Raw genomic sequence first — 22,132 nt, 5'->3', positions numbered from 1 at the left:
TCAAGAATGACTAACAGCTTGCTTTTGACCTCAGTACCATCTGCCAGTTACAACCATTTCTTATTTTCTAAATACTATCAAGCTGGATCCACCCTCAGGCTTTGGCTGTCATATCCAAAAAGAATAGCGACCACCTAAAACAAGTATATTAGATAGATTAGGATCAAGCAAGCAGTGTGATTGCTGAATTCAGTGGCTATTCCCTATCTCAGTGATTACTAGACTGTAGGATTTCATAGGCCAAGAAAAAAATCGTAAATAAAAAATAAATAGGAGTCAATAAAGTCACCAACTTTTTATTCTTCAAAGTAAGGGCATTTAGAAAACAACTATTTTATTATTGTCATCACATAAGAGAACTGAAATGAATGATTTCAAAATAAAGCACAATCCTTAAGAGTAAGTTTGACTAAATGAAAAACTCACTATATTTTTTCTCATTTCGCTGTTGTCAGAAACTTCACCACAGAAGAACCCCGGTTCACAAAGAGGTGTGGGAATAACTTTTGCATCTGACATTTTGGTCTCGTCCCCCTCTTGCGTTACTCTAATAGTTCTAGAACTTTAGCTTACCTAGGAACTCAGTCTAAAAAGACAGACAAACAGCATCGTATAAGCACCAGTGGTCAAAATGAAGTTCCATCCCTTTATACTAAGGAATGTACTTAGTACTTTCCATCCTTAGTACTTAGTCCCTTTGTACTTTCCATCCCTTTTGTTCTAAGCAGAACGAAAGCAATAAGGGCATTTCAGTGCACCTTTCCACATTTGCAGGAAGATGATGTCTTCTCCTCTCTCCAAGGAGCTGAGACAGAAGTTCAATGTTTGATCCACGCCCAGCTGAAAGGATGATGAAGTTCAGTTTGTGTGAGGACATGACAAAGGGCAGTAATTGGCAAAGTATTCCTGGTTCACAGGAAGAAATATGTCATCTACACTGAATGAGTGCAGCGGGAGAGAGTTCATGGTGCAACTGTTTGTGTGGGCATTCACCCTGGCAAGGTGGCTGTCACTGGGCTAAGTTGGACAAGGACCGCAAAAAGATCCTTAAACATAAAGGCAAATCTCAACCATCAGGAAAGGGAAAGGGCAAATGCAAGAGAGAACAATTGAGAAGATGCAGGAATAAAGTCATCTTACATACAACTTTCATTAAAAAGTTAAAATTATGTTAAAAAGACAAATAAGTAAAAGGTTCTAACATAACAGTGCTATAGAATACACGTGGGAAAGTCAAAGAAGTTTCCGCAAAATTGGCAAGAAAGGTCTACCCATGAGAAAGAATATAGTGCAATGACTGTGGCTGAAAGCACAGAGGTAGTCCGTGTATGCGGTCTATCCAAGGAAGATTATACTGTGTACCAAAAAAGTGAGCAGTGGTTATACTTGGTTAGAGAAAGGGTTACTCTCCTATTCTTCTCTTTTCTGAAATTTAACAATGGAGTATGCATTACTTTAATGATCAGGAAATTTTGTAAAAACAATTTCAATTTTGTAGGTTACCTTAGGAAGAACCAGCAAAAGGCCTATTGCCATTTTTAAAAAGTTTGTATTACGAGACACCAGATTGGAACATGCAGATGTTGGATCTAGAAGAGGAATACAGAAATCGAATTCCAAACTTTGGCTAGGACAAATGACACCAGGGGAGTGTCACTCACTCACTGCCTCTGTGCGGATCCTAGGTTGGGTGTACTCAATACAGCTAGGCTTCTTGCCCATCAATAAGGCCATTAGTCAGAATTTCTCAGGTGGCAGGTGCTCTCTGACCAGCTCTATCACTAGCTCAGAGAGTTCAAGCCAATTATTTAACCTCTTGAATCTGTTTTCTCCTATGTAACACGGAAAACTCCTTACCCTTCCAAATTCTTGTGTAGATTAACTGATATAATGTAAAGAACTTAGTGCACTTTCTGTCCCTCAGAACATGACAATTATAACAAAGGACACATTTGTGTATTTAATTGAGAAGCCCGTATTTGTTCGCTCTATTGGTTTAGAAAGGCCTTAAAAACCCATTTACCATTTCTTACAGTTTTCGCTAAAAGCTTGAAGCACGTAAAATCTTTGTTGGTTGGAACGTCGACCTTTTGAAACGTAAATGAGTGTGTTTTTAACACAAGTTCCACAGGTAGAAGGGGTACTCAGTATTTGCAGTTACTTCCAAAATTAAGCTGTCTTCACAATGACCTTTCTGCAGGGTCCGGAAACAAATATTCTAGCAACCAACACAAACCTAGGCAGAGGTTTCCAATTTTTCTCTGTGTTCTTATTGCATCTGGGCCCCCTACCCACATCCGCAAAGAATCAGAAACCTTTCGTGCATTAAAAGGTTCAGCTCTAACGTAACTGCCTCTTACCCAGGCTTTTTTTTTAACGTTGCGCTATAGCCAGCAGAAGAATGTAGTACGTATTCGTCCAGCGTTCTCAATTCTTACAGCTTCCAAATCATTCCCATAGGCTACTGGGCCAAAAGCCAGCGATTCTAGCAAATTCCATCCACCTTCTCGGTTTCCAAGCGGCTAACCTTTATAAACGCCCTTACAGCCCCGCCCACCGCAAGTGACCAATCAGAGAGTGGAAAATGAACCGGATAAGGCGGGCTCAGCCTCGCTGTTGACAAATCACCAACCTCAGCCAGCGGGGGCGGAAGCGGAAGCCCTGGTTTGGGGTTGGGTTCCGTCTTTGAGGGGGATGGCTTGTAGGAGCCGGTGAGGATTCGTAGCACTGTAGGGTTTGAGCCTCGCCTCCTGTTTGTAAGCGGAATTGGACGAAGAGGCGCTTGGGATCCTGCAAGGTAGCAAGCTCGACCTTCCAAGAAAAGAGCGAGTGGGTTGGCAGCTGAGAGACAGAAGCAAAGTGTGTGCAGGGTGTTTAGAAACGGTTGTTGGTCCGCGCCGCTCTCCAGGCCATGGTGCAAGAAGAGCTCTGGGCGATCCCCAGGTGAGGGCAGCGGCTCCGCCCGGGGTTTCCACCGCAGAAGAACTGGGTAGATGCAGGGTGGGGAAAAAAGGATGCTGCCCGTTCTGCTCCCCGGCAGCACCCTGAGCGGCCGCAGTTGCCGCAGCTGCAGCAGACAGCACAGCGCAGGCCGAGGAGGCGGCTCGAGCTGGTAAAGTCGCCCAACAGCTATTTGTGTGTAGGATGCGAGTTGATAAGACAGCCGAACAGAGCTCCCTATTACAATATCTTTCGAGCTCTTTTTCCTTGCTATTCGGAGTTGATTTATGCGAAAACATGCCTTGCACTTGTACGTGGAGGAACTGGAGACAATGGATTCGTCCTTTAGCGGCGGTCATCTACCTGGCGATCGTTTTGGTTGCGGTTCCCCTTTGCGTGTGGGAATTACAGAAACTGCAGGTAAGGAGCCTGCACGTCGGCTCTGTCCTTTCCTCTACCTTCCTGCCCCATCTGAGGTTGCTCATTTTTACCCCGGATGCCTCAGACTTGATATCCTGAAAACCATGTCATGTAAATGAGCCCAGTTTTAGAATATAAACCTGTCTGGTTTCTCCTTCACTGTTTTTCAAAGCATAACACAGGTGGAGATAGGACCAGGTCGAGAAAATAGGAAATATTAAGATAACCGCGTAGAAAAGCCCTGTTTTGTTTGGCAAGTATTCTTCAATTCTTTGAAAGTGAGGTAATTTTATCCCTAAAATCTGATCTGTTCCCACACTGTACTTGAATAAACTACCTTGAAAGCCACGTATTGAGTTTATTAGCATTTAACTAGCTTCCTGAATTAAAGGATTCTAGTCGGTTTAGCTCTGTTGTTTTTACTTTAGAAATTAACTCTTAACCAACGAAGGTTTTGCAAAAGTCCCTTTTATATTTCTTGATGTCATATTCTTATTATGACATCAATAAAGTGCTACAAGCTGAAAGACCCCAAGCTAAATACTTAACTAAGGTATGTACTTTATAAACGCTGTATAATGAACTTTAAATTCTAATTGAATAATAACAACTTTTACCTAGAAACACTTTTTTACAAAGGATATGACAAGATCATGGCTACTTGAGGCCCTTATTTTTATTTAAAACTATTTTTTTATTTTCAGGTGCAATTGACCTTCAATATTAGTTTCAGAAGTCCAGCGTAGTGATTAGATGTTTATAGAACTTACGAAGCAATCTCTTCAGTAGGTCTTGCACCCATCTGACACCATATGTAATTGTTAAAGTGTTACTGACTGATCTCTATGCTGTATTCTACGTCCCCGTGACTATTTTATAATCGCCAATTTGTACTTTTTAATACTTTCAATTTGAGACCTTTTATTGTGGAGATGATTTTTACATAAGTAAACAAAATGTTTACTTATGTTTACTTATTTGTTTTCGGTATGTTCATGAAATTGTTTTTTGTTGCTTTTCCCATGCTGGCATATTCCATGTAGTTATTTTTAATATATAATTTTCCACTACATTAAATATTTCTCATTTGTTGGATATTAGGTTATTTCCATGATTTGTTTACCAAAGACATCTTAATACAAATAGGGATTTCTTGCTTTGAAGTATTTCTTTGGAATATGACATAGGAAATACTTTTAAAGTTGATGATATGTACAGTGTCAACCTGTTGTAAGGCTTCTCAGGTGTTGGTTTCAGCTGTACTGTTTTAAGTGCCAGCTTTTAAGGAAAGTTTTGATCTGCAGTCTCCACTGCGAACACTCTGCACCGAATGCATTATGTTCTGCCTGGGCTATTGTCAACACACCAGCAAATGTATTGAATTAAAATGTAAGTCATGTGATATATGTCCTCTTCTCACAGTTTCCCTGTCTCTCCTAGTCCCAGATTAAAATCCAGTGTCCCTACCTATGGCCATCAAGGCCCACAGGACCTGATACCACCCCCCTCTGACTTTCCTCAATTCCTGAGCCTTCACCACACCCACATCACCCACTAATGAGAGGCACACTCCCGCCTTAAGGTCATGTACCAAATGTTCCCCCTTCATGGCAAGCCCTTCCTTTGTGTCCTTCAGGTCTTCACCAAGACGTCACCCAGCCACCCTGTGTAACATTCAGGTGTGTCCCTTCCTCAACTTTTTAGATATTCTTTATTGCTCTGTTTTTCTTCCCAGGGCTCGTTAACATCTAACATGATGTATATTTTACTTACTTTGTTTTCTTCTCCTTCTGCCCGAATGTCTGATGATGACTATTTGAGTCTCAGTGATAAATCAGGCTCGTGTTCTGTGTGACGAAAGATGGAAACCCAGCACCCACTTCCATGGAACTTAGTGGTGGGGGCAGTGGCTACTTGGGCTGTGTGACTTACGGCCCAAATCAGGACAGCAGAAACAGAGAGAGAAAACTGGATTTTAAGTATTCTTAAAAGTAAAGAAATAAGGGGAGGGATTTAGAGGAACATATATAAAGGATACATGGACAACAACTCAGAAGGGTGGAAATGGGAGGGAGAGGGGAGCACGGGGGTGGGATGGGATGGGAGTAATAGAAAACTGTACTTGAAAAATAATTAAATAAAAAAATTGGAGGGGGGTGAAGAAATAGGAACTGACAGGCCTTTGGGTTGGGAAGGGGAGACAGAGCAAGGGCAATACCAGGAATGACTGTGAGACTTGACCACCAGGGTAGCTGGTGATGCCAGTTAACTGAGATGGAAAATTGACAGGGACATGATTGAGAAAAATCAAGGGGTTTTGGTTTTGTTTTTAATTTTTATTTATTGATTTTAGAGGAGGGGGGAGGCAGAGGAGAGAGAGAAACATCAATTTGTTCCATTTATTTATGCATTCATTGGTTAGTTCTTGTATGTGCCCTGACCAGAGATCAAACCTGCAATCTTGGTGTATCGGGAGGATGCTCTAACCAACTAAGCTACCCAGCCAGGGCAAGAAATTGAGTCTTTTGGTCATTTAGTTCGAGATACATAAGAGACATTCAGAAGGGCATGGAAGATATGCAGTTGGATATACAAGTCTAGAGCTCAGAAAGGTTTAAGCTGCAGATATAAATGGGAGTTGTCAGAAGAGAGATGCTGTTTAAAGCCATAAGGATGAATGCTATGTAAGGGAGAATAAAAGGCTGAGGACCTAGCCCCAGGAGTTAGAGATCAAGTAGGGGAATTGGGAGCCTAAAAAAGAAGCAGCATCCAGTGGGAAAGTGCAACGCCAGGAGAGGTGTCTTGGTAGCCAGAACACAAGAGTGTTTCAAGCATAAAGTAGTAAATGGTCAGGGCTCCTACAGTCTTGGTGTTGTAACTTGGTGTTACAGTCTTTGGTTTTCACAAGATAGGAATGCCATTTTTCTAGTGATCCGAGTAATGGCTTTAACGGTTTTGTGATGGCTGAAACTAGAGGGAATCGTGCGAAATATGAATGTGTTGGGGTAAAGAAGTGGAATCAGAATATGAAGGCAAGTGTTTTTTCTTTTTGTTTTGATTATTTTGACTCTAAGGGGACCTGAGAAATGAATACCACAGTAGATAGGAGTGTGGGATTAGGGGAGTAGTTTTTTCCCCTTGTTGTTGTGGGATTAGGGGAGTAGTTTTTTCCCCTTGTTGTGGTTTGTTTTTAAGGATCTATATACTAACTATAGCATGTTCCTAAGATTTAAGCATACTTTCATTTAATGTTCTTAATAACCCTGAAGCATAGGGATTATCTTCATTTTATGGATTTGAAAATGGGTAAGTGGGTAAAGGGACCTTGTGCTGAAGTGGTCTACATACAACACCCTGATCATTCTCTCTGTCATTATTCATTTAATGAGTTTGTGTATCTGAAATACTTAATACCCTGCCCAGCACACTGGAGATACTCAGTAAGCTCTTAATTGTTGTTTAGACACCCCATTGTTGGTTAAACAATAGCTTCACTGTTCTTGCATTGGAACAGCAATTCTTTTTTTCATGAAATAGCATCTTAGTTGGTATTAGGTTCTCTATTGAACACCTGTGGCAAAGTTTTATGCATCTGCCTGAGCCCTAGATAAAGTAGTTGACATTTAGGGATAGCCTTGAATGAAAAATACATGTCTTTTAAACACTAGAATCACAGTGCTAACAGTGAGACATCAGTGGAAACTGATATTGTAGAAAACAGGAGGTTTATACCACTGGTCCCATGCCCACTGTGGTGCATACAGTCATTTATTGGAATGACAAGGTGACTGCGCTATTTAAACTCACACTCACTCTCTCATTTGGCTGAGTATGTACAATTGAAGTCAAGTTAGGTAAATGCGCACATGATGTCACGCTGCTCTGCAGTCATCTCACCCTGGTCCTCGTGGTCCAAGTAGCCACCCTCTATGTCAGTGCTTCTCTTGTCCCCTCAGGATTGGGGACAGCTCTCCTGTTCCTCTCTGGCCTCTGTTTTGAAAGCCTTCAGCTGAGGGACAGTTAATTTACTCCTGGGTGCTCATCTTCAATGGTTTTTTTCTTGTCTTTCCTCTGTAGTTTCAGATTACCTTGTTGGGGGTGTGGGATCTACACTACTGATCTCCCCCTTATTTTGTGAGCCAGAAAACCCTACTCATTGCTGATAAGTTTAATAATGTTAATGGCATCCTTATATCAAATGTGTCTTAAGCTTAAATTAAAATCAATGTAATAATTATATTAATTTCTACAGATACCTACAGTTGACTTATTATATGTGCACATGTAAGAGTTTAAGTTTCTTGTACATATGGCTTTTTATATAGCTCAAAAATCAGAACAATTATAAATCCAGTGATTTGCATTAATGGTGCTGATGCGTACAGATGGACTGAGTTACCACTTGCGCTGTAGAAATGATACTAACTCCACGAGGCAAGATTTTTGAAATTTGGCATCGCTACACTGAAATGACAAAATTATTCAGTCACTTGTTTTATGATCATTTGAAAAAGAACTTTTTTTCTTACAGCACATTGAGGTCATTTTGCCTCTATTCTTTTTTTTCTTTTAATTTAATTTATTTATCTTTAGAGGGGAAGGGAAGGAGAGAAAAGGAGAGAAACATCAATGTATGGTTGCATCCCACAAGTCCCCTGCCAGGAACTGGCCTGCAACCCAGGCATGTGCCCTGAGTGGGAATTGAACCGCGATCATGTGGTTCACAGGCCCGCCCTCAATCCACCGAGCCACACCAGCCAGGGCTCATTTTACCTTTATTCTTTACAAGCACATCAATTTTCTCTTTTAAAAATATGTTTTCTTTGTTTTATTGTTGACACTATTACAGATTTCCCATCACCCCATCCCCTTCGCCTTCCTCTGCAGAGCCCTGCCCTGCCTCCCTCTGGCCATCCTCACCCTGGTCTGGGTCTGTGGGTTATGCATGTGCTTTGGCGAATCCCTTCCCCTTCTTTCATCATTTGTCTCTCAAGTTCTGTGTTTTGGCACTAAGACCATTATAAAAACAAATGCGGGCATTAAAATTACTTAGCAATATTGTTCCTAATGGCCACCTTACAGAAGATGTAGAATATGATTTTTCTTAATTCTTATTTTAGGCCATTATTAAAATGAGTTCAATTTTAAATGAAATTCAGCCAAGCAGAAATCCCTGGAATGTGACCGCTCAGACATTCCTTTTAGAATCTTCATCTCCACATACTTGCATTTCACTTACTGCTTTGATTAACCTCCAGCATTCAGCAAGGCTTCTGTATTTGCTTCACAAGTTTTCCATACAGTGTAATGTAGGAATTTATTGTTATAAATATATATATTTGTTCTGTATACTTTTGCTTTCTACTTCTTTAATCTTTGACTGCCTGGTAAGAAATCTTGTTCAAAACAGTAAAACCAGAAGTTGTTGGCTTAGTTCTACTTTAATTAACTGCTCATACCCCTCAAGTATGAAAAATAAATGCCTACCTTTTTTCCTTTAAAAAGTTAGCATTTCATTTTTTTTTTAATTAAAAGGATTCATACTCTTTAAGGCAGAAGTGCAAGTAGGTATAAAATTAATTCCCTAGAGCTCCTCATATAGAACAGAGGTTCAAATAAATTTGTTTTTATCAAGGAGTGAGTAGATTACTTCAACTCGACCTAGGTTGAGATAGTTAAAAGCATATTTTTAGAAATTGAGTTTTCATAGGATTACAGATTGATCAGATACTGACCTAAAGGAAGAACTAGAGCTCTTTAAAATGTAATATCCTGAGTTGACATGGTTGTATGTAATATGTTAACACAGGTTGCTTCAACAGTCCTGGCAGCAGTGCTTACCAAATGGGGGATTAAAAGTCATGATGTGTGCAAAGAACAAAGTGTCTGTCAGTCGGTAGTCAGTGTTCTGTAACTGTTCTGCTGATGTAACAGAATCTGCAGAAAATGTGGCTAGGTTTTTAATTTTCTAGACATAAAGATCAGTAAACCATACAAAGATTTTTAGATTTGAATTGCAGAAAATTTGGAAACTCTGTATATCTCCAAACCCGATAATCAAATCTAAAGGGCAAGTAAGCTGCCGGGGAAGGACATGGTGTTACTTATTCTTAATGTACACATCACTCTAGAAAAGGCCCCCTGAAGAAAAATGGTCAATGCCATGGGGGAAATTCTGCCCCTTCCCTGTACGTAAGTGAAAATAGGCTATTGATTAAAGAATAAGTAAAAAATAGCTACTAGTCATTTGGAAAATACTGGACCTCATTAATAATCAAATAAATGAAAATGTAAGAAATATTTAGCTCGTTTAATATCAGAGAATTTATACTAGCATGTTCTTTTGTCTCTCCAGGTTGGAATACACACCAAGGCTTGGTTTATTGCTGGGATATTTTTGTTGTTGACTATACCTATATCGCTATGGGGGATATTGCAACATCTAGTGCATTATACACAACCCGAACTACAGAAACCAATAATAAGGTAAATCTTAACATATTTTGAATTTATTAGTGTTGTGTTGGCTTATTTCATAAGTATAATGTGGAATGTTTTTAACTTATGTTTTGCTTTCCAAATAGGATTCTTTGGATGGTACCCATATACAGTTTAGATAGTGTAAGTATGTCTCATTTTTATCTTATTAACTAAGAATTTTTTTTTATGATACCACCTATACTTAGAGAATGCTTAAAGTAATGAAAGTATTTTTATTTGGCAGTAGGAATCAAATTGATAAGAAAAGTGAAAAGCTCAACTTGTGTTTTATGTTGCTGAAGATAGAGTATGACAATAGAAAAGGCAGATGCTTAAAATTTTTTAAATCTATAGCTGTCTTTGCTTAATCTTGTAAAATGTCAGACTCTCACTCTTAATCCTTAAAAGAATATAATGTTTAAATTTACGTGATCATCCTTTTTATTTATTAAATCTCTTATTTCAACAACAAACCTTCCCAATGGATTTTAACACAGTTCTTAGAGGTGATTGCTTTAGTTGGATTAAATATAAAGAAAATGTTTTCCACAGCATTTTCTATCATTATGTCAAGAAAAAAATTGGATTTTTTCATCATTTACTCCCCAACAAATATTTCCATTGAAGATGTTTATTGCTTTTAGAAATTCAGCTCTGGTAGCCCTCATAGTAATAAACTTTCAAAAGTTTGATGAACATAGCAAGTTCAAAAATTAGCTTATTGTGAATACTGTGAATTGGAGTGGTAATTCATTTATGTTAGCTGCAAGCATTTTTAACACCTGTGCTTTTTTATAGTGGGTAGCTTTGAAATATCCCAGGATTGCAATATATGTGGATACCTGCAGAGAATGTTATGAAGCTTACGTCATTTACAACTTTATGGGATTCCTTACCAATTATCTAACTAATCGGTATCCAAACCTGGTATTAATCCTTGAAGCCAAAGATCAACAGAAACATTTCCCTCCTTTATGTTGCTGTCCACCATGGGCTATGGGAGAGTAAGTATGTTTTGGTTTTATTTAAGCAGTCAGTTCTCTGCAAAGCAGTGTGTTAAGTACTATGAGCAGAAGAAAATATGAGTCCCTACCCTCATGTAGTTCATAGTCAAGTTCAAAGAGTAGTGAAACACATTTTGATAATCCACCCACATAGTCAGTTTCTTTCACATTATTCATTCTAAATAGAAAACTTAAAATAGTATCGGTAAAAACCATCATCCTTTTACAGTTGGGGACAGGGTCTGCAGAGATTAGTTTCCTCGAGACCATGTAGCTAGTTCATGACAATGAAATGCTTTTTCTCTGTTGAGATGATCATGGTTTTTCACCCTGAACATGTCAATGTAGTGAATTAGATTTGTGGATTATATTAAAACCCCCTAGCTTTCAAGGATAGATTCAAAGTGGTTGTGATTAATCATCTGCTTGCCTACAAGATTTGATTTGCTAATATTTTGTTTAGAATTTTTGCATGAGAAGCATTAGACTGTAATTTTCCTTTCTTACACTATCCCTGTCTGGCTTTCATATCCCGATTATCCTGTCTGTATAGGAATTCCTGCCTCTCACGTGTATGTCTCAGGAAGAGATTGTGTACTCTACCCTGGAAGATTAGCTCCGGCTTTTTGCTGTGAGATGACAGTTATAGAACTAGGCAGGCTTCCTGTGGTTTCTGGAATTTTCTTTTAAGTTTTTAGGAATTGGGCAAAATAGACAATTTTAAAATGTGTGGGCATGCGTCACTTTAAAACTTCTTCACCTCTTTCAGATCTGCGGCTACTTTCCCGTTTCTGATGTTACTAGTATGTATTTTTTTCCTTGAAAAATTTTGCCATCCGTTTCCTGGTCTTTTCAAGAACTGATTTCTGGCTTTGCTAATTCTCTCTGTGATGTGTTTGTTTTCTATTTCATTAATTTCTGCTCTATTTTTACTTTCTCCCATTTCTTTTGGTTTACTATGGTCTTTTTTTCCTAACATGTTAGAGTCTTTAATTTACAGCTTTTCTTTTTCTTTTCTTTTTAACACTATTTAAAGCTATATATTTCTGTTCAAGTTCTACATTCATCCCTTGCATCTCAGTTCTTCTATTTAGGATCATTTCCCTCTTTCTAAAATATAGCCCTTAAAACTTTCTTTAGTTTCAATTTATCAGTGGCAGATTTTCTCAGATATGCTTATCCAAGGTGTCTTTATTTTGTCCTCATTTGTGAAAGATAGTTTTGGATACACTTCTTTGTTAACTGGATTTTCTCCTACCATTTTGAAGATTTTATTCGTCTTAATTCTGTCTTCATTTATTACTGTTAACCCTCTACTGTCGATCTGATTGTCCTTCAGTTATACGTGACCTGTCTCCCAATTGCCTTTAAGATTCTCTGTTCTTGATGTTGGCAGTTTCACTATGAAGTATCTAGCTGGTTCTGGCTGGCTGGTTTGAAGACCCGCTTAGTTTACAGTGCACCCCAGTCTGTAGATTCCTGTCTTTCATCAGCTCTGCAAAGGTCTCAGCCATGATCTCTTCCTCTGCTCTCTCTTGTAATTCTCATTATATGTTTAGACTTTGTTCTGTTCTTTGTAACTTTTTTTTTCACATTTTTTTCTTTGTCTTAGCCTTTGCTTTTTGCTACTTTTGGAGCAATTTTTTTCAGATACATCTTCCAGTCATGGATTCTCCATAGCTTTCAAAAGTATCTAATTGGCTATTTAATCCATCTGCATAGTGAGTGACTCTTAGTGGTCTCAGCTTTGTTTTGACAGTCAACTCAGAGAATATTATGGGTTTAAGCAGTTCCGACTTAACTGAGCTTTGTAAAGAGTATGAGATGGGAAGCACAAGTGTACAGCCAAGAAGGATTTTCAAGAGATCTTGCAGCAAGCCCAAGTGCAATTCCTAGAGCCACCACCGCTACCTCAGCACAGAGAAGCTTCTCAGCACAGAGAGCCCCAGCAGTACTCAGACATGTTAACACGGCATCTCGAGGTGTGTGTGCCTGACTCAGAATCTTCTCAAGTCTAAGTATAATTCTTAAATTAGGGGATTCATATACATAACACTGACGACCAGATTTCATGATGGAAGTGCTAAGTGCGCATTTGCCCTCAGAGACACTTGGTCTTCTACGTAGTCTTGCACAAGTCTTGCGGGGAGAGAACCTTGGTTTGATAGTTGTGTTTAGGGACTTTGTCGCTTTTGTTTGTTACTCCTTGTGAATTTTCCCCTATATTGAGTGAGCCCAGCGATAGAATGAAAAGTGTTTTGTCCGTTCAGAGTATCTAGTCAATAATAGTTTCTGGAGTGATATTTAAATACCAAACTCGAAACTGAATCCTGAAATGTAAATACTTTCACATACACATATACACATGATTCATTTGTTAATCATTTTTTATTCCAGAAACAGGGACCCACTTTTGTTCTTTTTGTTACATGCTACACTATTTATGAAAAGGAATCCTTCAGAGGTGCAGTTGTCAAATAATTTTTAAAATAGTATTTAAATTATTTGTTTGCTACCATCCAAGTGCTTCCCCAATTGCCATTTACAATGACTAAATTAAATATAAATATTGCATCACTTGTCATCGTGATTTTAATCTGGGGGCTCTGGAGAAAATCTGATGCTGTTCAAATGACCCGTGGCAACGCTAAGTTCTTTTCCTTTGGCAGAGTGTTGCTGTTCAGGTGCAAGCTGGGCGTCCTGCAGTACACGGTTGTCAGACCGTTCACCACCATCGTTGCTTTGTGAGTACACAGAGCTTACGTCACGTGTGTGAGTCCTCGTGCTCTGCTCTTTCTCAAGTGGGACAACCGAGTAGAAAAACACAGAGAACATTAGGTTACTTGTTTATAGTACAGGTCTAGTTTTTAAACACACAGCTTATAGAAACCCTGCTACATTAAATAAGGTGACCATTTGTAGGCAAAGAATCTCCACAGCATTCTTCTATATAACATTCTCTCTAGAGCTTTCTGGAAAGCGCTTAAGTACTTTCTCTTTTAAATACCAGTTCACACAGCCTTTAACATCCATGACATGAATTTAAAGTGTGTTACTTTAGGTTCATTATATGGTCTTATGTTCTAAATAGTTTAGAGTATGAACACTATATTCCAAGGAAGAAGTCTTATTTTTATTTTTTAGTAATTCTGTCAAGGTTTAGCACTTGAAATACATTAAGCTACCTGGTAAAACTATTCCCTAAAAATTTAAAAATAGCCCTGGCTTGTGTGGCTCAGTGGATTGAGCACGGGCCTGTAAAGCGGAGGGTCGCCGGTTCAATTCCTGGTCGGGGCACATGTCTGGGTTGTGGGCTGAGTCCCCAGTGGGGGACTCATGGGGGGCAGCCACACGTTGATGTTTCCCTCCCACTCCTTCCCTTCCCCCCCTCTCTAGAAATAGGTGAATACAATATTAAAAAAAATAAAAAAAATAAAAATAAATCATTTAAAGCGGGTAGATTGTGTGTCTTATCTGCGACATACAAGTAACTAACATTCCGCTTGTTTACAGAGGAAGACAGGAAAGACAGTGAAAGAAACATTTGGTTCTTTATTCTGCCTTTGAGCTGGCAGTTCTGTAGTGATATTTACCTTAGAATTAAGATTCATCCACTTATTTGTGAAGGCATGCTTTAGTTTCTGCGGTTTAGAAACGGTAACCATGTAAATTAAATACTTGGCTCTGGGTCTTCGTCAAATTTACCTCCAAGACATTTGAGGGGGGAATTAGAGTTGTAGTTAGAGCTGCATTTTACAACAATCGTGCTTTCGACAGTAGGCAGCGTAATTTTTTTTGAAGCTGTGTATAACTACATTTAACTACACTCTCTAGTTCAGTGTATGTGCCTTACTTGGATTTACTTCAACTTGGACGTATGATCATATGGTAACATTTCTGGAAAAATGTTTTGTTGTTTTATGTTTTGAAACATCTCTGTGACCAAAATCAAGTGATTGTCTCTAGGATCTTTTAAATGAACTGACTTTTACATTTAAGTATTGCTGCCCATGCTGTATTTTAAAATATATCTTGATTTAGATCATCATAAATTTGTCTCATTTTTACCATTTCTAGAGTCTGTGAGCTGGTTGGTGTATATGATGAAGGCAACTTCAGTTTTTCAAATGCTTGGACTTACTTGGTTATTATAAACAATATGTCACAGTTGGTAAGTAAATGAAGTAAATATTCCTCTTAACTGTACTGAATTAGTGTCTCTAATTCTAAATTCTTAGGGAAAGTATCTTTGGGAATAAAGCTTATTACGTTTTAATCTTGAAATTTGATTTACAGGAAGAATTTGAGGAAACGGTAACATGTACCTGTGCATACAGATATAATATCTTTGTCACTTATTTGGTGACTTATGCCTTGGCCTGTTTATTGTGTTTGTTCATTTGCTCCTGGGTACTTACTGCATGCACACAAAGCCCTCTCTTTCAAAAAGAAAGAAACCAGACACATCCTAGGCACGTTCATAAGAGCCTCTCACGTATTTGGAATTAAAGGAAAATTGAGAATGTCAAGTATTTTAAAATTATGTTCTAGATACTGAAATGCTCTAAATAACTATCTGATGCTTTCAGCTTAATGTTACAATTGAAAATCTTCTAATTAATGCCTTCAGCAAAATAGTCATTTAGATGGAGTGGCGTACATGGGTGGTATTCGAGGTCTAGAATAGAAATCGAATGCCTGTGTATTCAAAGCTTTGCCGTATGTTTATATTCTTTGGAACCAGTAATTCCATTTCTGGAAACGCATCTTCAAGTAATGGTCAGAAGTACTTTCGCTTTGATTATCTTCGTATATAAAGCCTGTTTTTAGTAGCAAAAGGCTGAAACCAATCCAAAGCCCAAAGATGGGGGCTGGTTTAACATACTGTGGTCCTTCCACGGGCCAAAATATTTGGCAGTTACTAAAAATAATTTTTATGAAACCTATGGAAAAGTGGAGGAAAAAAATCAGGCAACAAAACTTGTATTTAGTTGATGATACCTGTTAAAAAACACTGTATGTATGAATAGGAATGGTTGGATGATAGGACTATGAACCACTTTATACTTTACTGCTTTCATAGTCTAAATATCTTAAATGAACATTTCATGATTCTAATGAGGAAAATTAAACTTTAAGGAAAATGTTTACTGCTCTCCAGCATTGATTTTTTTAAAATAAGCCTTGAGCATTTATTTTATAAAAGTAAATTCTGCTGGATTAACATGATGCCCTCAAGAAAATTGTTTCCCTGGTTTCTTACTTTCCGATGGAATGGTCACACTTTTACTGCAAAGTGCTTATTTAATGTGTCGATTTATAGTGAATAGCTAGCCCCTTGTAAAATAATGGTAATTTGTGTACAAAAGCCATTACTAAGTAGTGTTTTTATTTTGGCGGAGTGTGAAGGCAGCTACACATGCATGGAAGCCTCTCATCAGGCACAGCCCTCACTTTGCTGTTCATGGGCCCCAGTGAGCGAGCACCTAAAACCATTGTCAGGGCACACGCTGCACATCTCTTCGGAGAGGTTTCGTCTGTGTACATACTCATCCATGGCAAACTATAAAAGCGTGTTAACCTAAAAATACCGTAATACAGCCTAGAAAGGTTTGCCTGAAACAGTACTGCCGAAAACATTACTCTATCCCAGGTCTCTGCTTTGTAACTTCAGCATTTCTACTACTATATTTAGTTATTCTTATTGAAGAAGTTTAATTGTTAATCTTGTTGTTTCTAGTTTGCCATGTATTGTCTGTTGCTGTTTTATAAAGTCCTGAAGGAAGAACTGAGTCCAATCCAGCCTGTTGGCAAATTCCTTTGTGTAAAGCTAGTGGTTTTTGTTTCTTTTTGGTAAGTATTGCTTCATCTTAAATATTCTCATTTTCTAAAGGGCAATAAAATTGTGAACTAGGGAAGATTTTTAAAATTCTTTTAATACAGGAAGTTAATTAAAATGTCTCTGCTTTTAAAAAGTTCATCCTTTTAGCCCATGTTTTTAATAAGGAAATAATCAGATGGCCACGTAATATTTATAAGAAGAAAATAATTTGAGACAGCCTAAACAGTCTCAGTAGGGTGGGTGACGGGGGCCTAGAAACAAACAGATCGAATTTAACAACATACAAATAAAAAGTGGAAAAAGAAAAAGTCCTTAATGCCGCCACTCAGAATGATTGTTATAAACCTCTGCAGAAGTAAGTTTCATACTATAAAAACGTACAGAATTTAGTATGTTCAGTATATTGTAGATATAATTCTTTGTTGGTAAAATGAGATATAATTTTGTAGTTTAGGAATTTTTTGGTTTTGCTTAGTATTCTGTTGTATAAATATAATTTTTAATCTCCTGTTGACATTTAGGTTGTTCCTAATTTCTTTCACCATTACAAGCAATATTAAAGTGAATAGTATTATCTATAAAACTATCATGATGAGATGATCATCTGATCATCTCATTGTTAGCCGATTAAATTTAATCTGGGTTCAGATCTCTAGTCTCTAGTTCCAGCACTTCAAACAAGACTGGTTTCAAAAAAATTTTTTTTAAATAATCTCAATAGCCAGTTAACACATGTAAACAACATTTAAGTATCTACCCTTTCATTTTAAATGCCTGTTGTGAGGTATTAGGCATTACCTATGTATAGGAAGAACTATAATCCCTCTTGCACACTTTCAAAACAAAAAGACATAACCCCGGCCAGTGTGGCTCAGCTGGTCCCGTAAACCGAAAGGCCTTGGTTCGATCCCCAGTTGGGCTCANGGTTTCAAAAAATTTTTTTTTAAATAATCTCAATAGTCAGTTAACACATGTAAACAACATTTAAGTATCTACCCTTTCATTTTAAATGCCTGTTGTGAGGTATTAGGCATTACCTATGTATAGGAAGAACTATAATCCCTCTTGCACACTTTCAAAACAAAAAGACATAACCCCGGCCAGTGTGGCTCAGCTGGTCCCGTAAACCGAAAGGCCTTGGTTCGATCCCCAGTTGGGCTCATGCCTGGGTTGCGGACTCGGTTCCTGGTCGGGAGCACATGGGAAAGGCAACCGGTCAACATTTCTCTCCCTCTCCTCCTCCCCTTACCCTCTCAAAAAAAAAAATGTATAGTCCAAGTACTGAAGTTCTAAGAATACATAAACAATTCACGTGATGAAACTACTGGAAGAGTGACTTTGTAAAGGAAGTAAATCAGTTTCATGTAGACACACGGTGTCTTCGGGAATATGCTGAGGAGGTGCAGTGCGTGGTGGTGGTGAGGGTCACGGTCCACAGGGTGTGCTGGGGGTTAACTTTTTTAAGTGGCATATTGGTAAAACAACCGCTCATTTTATGCTTGATATAGATTTGGCGTTTACCTTTTCCTAACATATAGGCAAGCAGTAGTTATTGCTTTGTTGGTAAAAGTTGGCGTTATTTCTGAAAAGCACACGTGGGAATGGCAGACTGTAGAAGCTGTGGCTACAGGACTCCAAGTAAGTAGTGCTGTTTCTGAGTTCAGTGGAACTTTTGTTAAGCATTGTTATATTAGGCACGTTCTCTCTTAAACCTGACAATGTACAGGCTACTGTTAGCCAATTTCTCTAGGGTTCTCCCATTTCGCCTGTAAAGTGAGGCTATTAATTACTACTTTGTAGAGCCAGGAATACAACCTAGATTTTGGTATTCCTAGTCGGTGTGTCTTTCTGCACTTGAGCTCGAAGTCCCTGAGCATTTAGTTTACTAAGAAATACTTGGGAGGTAATGCAAAATGGATTTAAAATTTTTTGAGGTCAAAAATTATTATTTTGGAAAATGGAAAAATTATTATCTTATGCGGGGGGCGGAACAGCTACTAACATGTACTTATGAAAAGGAAGAATGTTCTCCCTTTACCTACAAAACTAGATTTAAACTAAAAGATGGCTGACATTCTGTTGTAGGACTTCATTATCTGTGTTGAGATGTTCCTCGCTGCTATTGCCCATCACTACACTTTCTCGTATAAACCGTATGTCCAAGAAGCAGAAGAAGGCTCATGCTTTGATTCCTTTCTCGCTATGTGGGATGTTTCAGACATTAGGGATGATATTTCAGAACAAGTAAGGCATGTTGGTAAGTAGCAGTCATTCGGTTCATCCAAACAGGTGCTTTTATTAAGGGCAATTCAGTAGCTATTTAAGAGATGAAAAGACTTTGTTTAAAGCCCATACCACCATTAGGCTCTTCAAATAGGGAGGGGGAGAGGAGCTTACATTTAGTAAATTTGTAGTGGTAAACTATGATTACTTAATTTTTGGCTAACTTGGAAACCTTTATACTATTTTAAAGGAAGGACAGTCATGGGACATTCTAGGAAAAAGTTTTTTCCTGAGGACCAAGATCAAAACGAACACACAAGCTTGTTGTCGTCGTCATCACAAGATGCAATTTCTGTTGCCTCTTCTGTGCCGCCTTCCCCTGCGGGTCACTATCAAGGCTTTGGACACACCCTGACTCCCCAGACTACACCTACAGCTGACATGTCCGAGGACATGTGTAACACTATGGACAAACCTGTGGTCTCCTGAACAGTGTGGGAAAGCAGACTGCACCACTGCCATGTTACTCAGCACATGGCATCGAGTTGCTCAGGATTTTGTGCTTGGGACAAGCCATAAGTGATGGTAAATTTCAACACAAAAACAGGTGAAAGCCAGGTACTGCTGGATTTATATAACTAAATTTTGTATCTCTCAAGTAATCAGTCTAAATATCCTAGACTTCAACTTGATTTCTTAACATTAGAGTATCACACACTGAAATGGTAGAAAATGACACTGTATTAAATGTTCCTGATGTTATTATTTGATCAAGAGAATGGGCATAAAAAAAAAAAACGCTTCCTACTACCACAGCTGCATGAATATGATGCTCTGGAATTAGCAGAAAAGTGTAATTCAAAAATATGAATTAGTGGAACGTAATTATAATCATGTGCCATATATACTAACAATTATTTCTCTATTTCACAATTAGCTATCTTTCAATAAATGAGAATTTATCATTTTCTGCAACTTTGTGTCTCTTGTTCTTTAAACATAAGACACTACTTACTGTTTTAAACAAAAAGTTCTTGATTAGAAAAGCATAGCATAAGTCCAAAAAATTAAGGGTTAAAAATTATATACCTACAATGAAAGATACCTATCTCTTATATTCATATTAGAATAAGTATCTTGGACCTAATCTTAGTAATCTTAAAACTATCTAAAAGTCATTTTTAGTAATGCTAATAGATTAATAAGTTATTCATGACTTTGAGATGAAAAACTGAGAAATAAGAAAAACTTGTGATAGAAGAGTCTACTTTTCCTCAGTGCTATTAAAGGTGCCAGCAAATGTAAACCCAGAAACCAGTCAGAAGACATGTACATGCTCTCTGGGAGAAATTTACTCAGCATGGTGTTTCTCACAACCCACTGGGTCATACTTAACATTTTATACTGAAAGACAGAAAAGTGCCAGAGTAGTATGTTGCCAGTGGCAACAGTAAATATTTTCTCAAAACTCTTGCTTTATATATTAATACACACCCATTCACATATATGTACTAGTTCACAGTAGACTTTACTATGTCCACTATTTAAATATTTCTATTGAAAGTAAAGGTGGATGGTATAATATTAGAGGCAAAGAGAATAGACATTGTAGGAAGAAGGTACATCTTACTCTGTGGCTTAAAAAGAGCACATAGTATATATACAACATGATTTATTAATCCAATTCAGGTGTTTAAAAATTGGACCAATTAGACTTCTGGCCAAGATGGAGGCATAGGTAGACACACTGTGCCTCCTCACACAGCCCAAATAGGGACAACATTTTAGTAACAAAATAACCAGAACTGACAGAAAATTGAACTATATGGGAAGTCTGACAACCAAAGAATTAAAATAGACACATTCATCCAGACCAGTAGGAGGGGCAGAGTCGGGTGGGCAGCCGCATAGAGAGGGGTCACAGCAAAAAAAGTGGTGGCACTGGGTGCACGAGGCAGCAGCTGACAAACCCTGGGCGCAGGGTGGCAACAGGCAGACCCAGCAAGGCAGCGATTATGAGGCAGAGTACAGCGTACAAGGCAGCTGGCAGATCGGGCAGTCCCACATTTGCACACAGATAAATCAGGCGAAACCGGGGAGCAGGATAGACTTCACAAACCTGGGTCCCAACACCAGGAAATCAAGCCTCAAAACACTGATTGAAAAGACCTGTGGGGGTTGAAGGGCAGGGAGAGACTCCCAGACTCACAGGAGAGTTCACTGGAGAGACCCACAGGGTCTTAGAATGTGCACAAGCCCACCCACACTAGGAAGGCCATTTGCTTGGGGGAAGTGGCAGAAGGGACTGAAACCTGACAGGCAGAGAGTGGACTACACCATTGTTCCCTGTCAGACCCCACCCCCACATACAGCATCACACCCCAGCAACTGGGTTGCCCCACCCTGGTGAGTACCTAAGGCTCCGCCCCTCGTACATAACAGGCACTACAAGACAAAAAAAAGGCCCAAATGGAAGAACAGATCAAAACTCCAGAGCAAATACAACTAAGCGATGAACAGATAGCCAATCTATCAGATGCACAATTCAAAGCACTGTGATCAGGATGCTCACAGAATTGGTTGAATTTGGTTGCAAATTAGATGAAAAAAGGCTACACTAAGTGAAATGAAGGAAAATGCACAAGGAACCTATAGTGATAGGAAGAAAACTGGGACTCAATGGAGTAGACCAGAAGGAAGAAAAAAAACACAAAAGAAAGACAAAATAAGAATTTTAAAAAATGAGAAGAGATGTAGGTACCTCCACATCTTTATACATTCCAACATCCGAATTAGGGGTACCAGAAGGGGAAGAGGAAGAGCAACAAGTAGAAAAGTTACTTATAATAAAGGAGAACTTCCCCAATCCTTATAATAAAAGAGAACTTCCCCAATCTGGCAAAGGTAAGAGACTTCCAGGAAATCCAGGAAGCTCAGAGAGTCCCAAAGAAGTTGGACCCAAGGAGGAACACATCAAGGCACATCATAATTACATTAGCCAAAATTAAAATGAAGGAGAGAATCCTAGAAGCAGCAAGAGATAAGGGGACAGTCACCTACAAAGGAGTACCCATCAGACTGTCAGCAGATTTCTCAAAAGAGACCTTACAGGCAAGAAGGGGCTGGAAAGGAGTATTCCAAGTCATGAAATCCAAAGACCTACACCCAAGATCGCTCTATCCAGCAAAGCTTTCATTTAGAATGGAAGGGCAGATAAAGTGCT

At 38.6% G+C, this 22,132-nt stretch overlaps 1 protein-coding gene and 1 long non-coding RNA gene across 3 annotated transcripts in view; one reads left to right on the top strand and one right to left on the bottom strand.

Annotated features, from left to right (window-relative positions):
• The window catches only part of LOC118995416 (uncharacterized), a 118,575-nt gene extending 116,062 nt beyond the window's left edge, over nt 1-2,513 (bottom strand). For both annotated transcript variants that reach the window (XR_005068268.1, XR_005068267.1), the window contains exon 1: nt 2,361-2,513. This is a non-coding gene — a long non-coding RNA (uncharacterized LOC118995416). The remainder of the gene's footprint in view (nt 1-2,360) is intronic.
• Nucleotides 2,514-3,048: 535 nt separating this feature from the next.
• On the top strand, nt 3,049-19,876 carry TMEM184C (transmembrane protein 184C). Its single transcript, XM_037058434.1, has 10 exons — nt 3,049-3,360; nt 9,716-9,846; nt 9,945-9,981; nt 10,639-10,844; nt 13,514-13,588; nt 14,922-15,015; nt 16,585-16,697; nt 18,225-18,324; nt 18,772-18,943; nt 19,160-19,876. Exons 1-10 carry the CDS (start codon nt 3,145-3,147, stop codon nt 19,396-19,398), a joined length of 1,383 nt encoding a protein of 460 aa, XP_036914329.1. The 5' UTR covers nt 3,049-3,144; the 3' UTR covers nt 19,399-19,876.
• Nucleotides 19,877-22,132: the final 2,256 nt, after the last annotated feature.

Source organism: Sturnira hondurensis, unplaced genomic scaffold (assembly GCF_014824575.4).
Source record: "Sturnira hondurensis isolate 20B ecotype Veracruz unplaced genomic scaffold, ASM1482457v3 Scaffold0010128, whole genome shotgun sequence".
In the NCBI taxonomy this organism is placed as follows: Eukaryota; Metazoa; Chordata; class Mammalia; order Chiroptera; family Phyllostomidae; genus Sturnira; species Sturnira hondurensis.
The sequence above is the reverse complement of the archived record's forward strand: the minus strand, read 5'-3'. Positions and strand labels throughout refer to the sequence as shown.

Excerpts from the sequence above, each read along its gene's own strand:
- TMEM184C (XM_037058434.1), top strand. The coding sequence starts at position 3,145 with ATGCGAGTTGATAAGACAGCCGAACAGAGCTCCCTATTACAATATCTT. Across the intron at positions 3,361-9,715 it reads GGGAATTACAGAAACTGCAG|GTTGGAATACACACCAAGGC; the intron begins GTAAGGAGCCTG and ends TTGTCTCTCCAG. Across the intron at positions 18,944-19,159 it reads AGAACAAGTAAGGCATGTTG|GAAGGACAGTCATGGGACAT; the intron begins GTAAGTAGCAGT and ends ACTATTTTAAAG.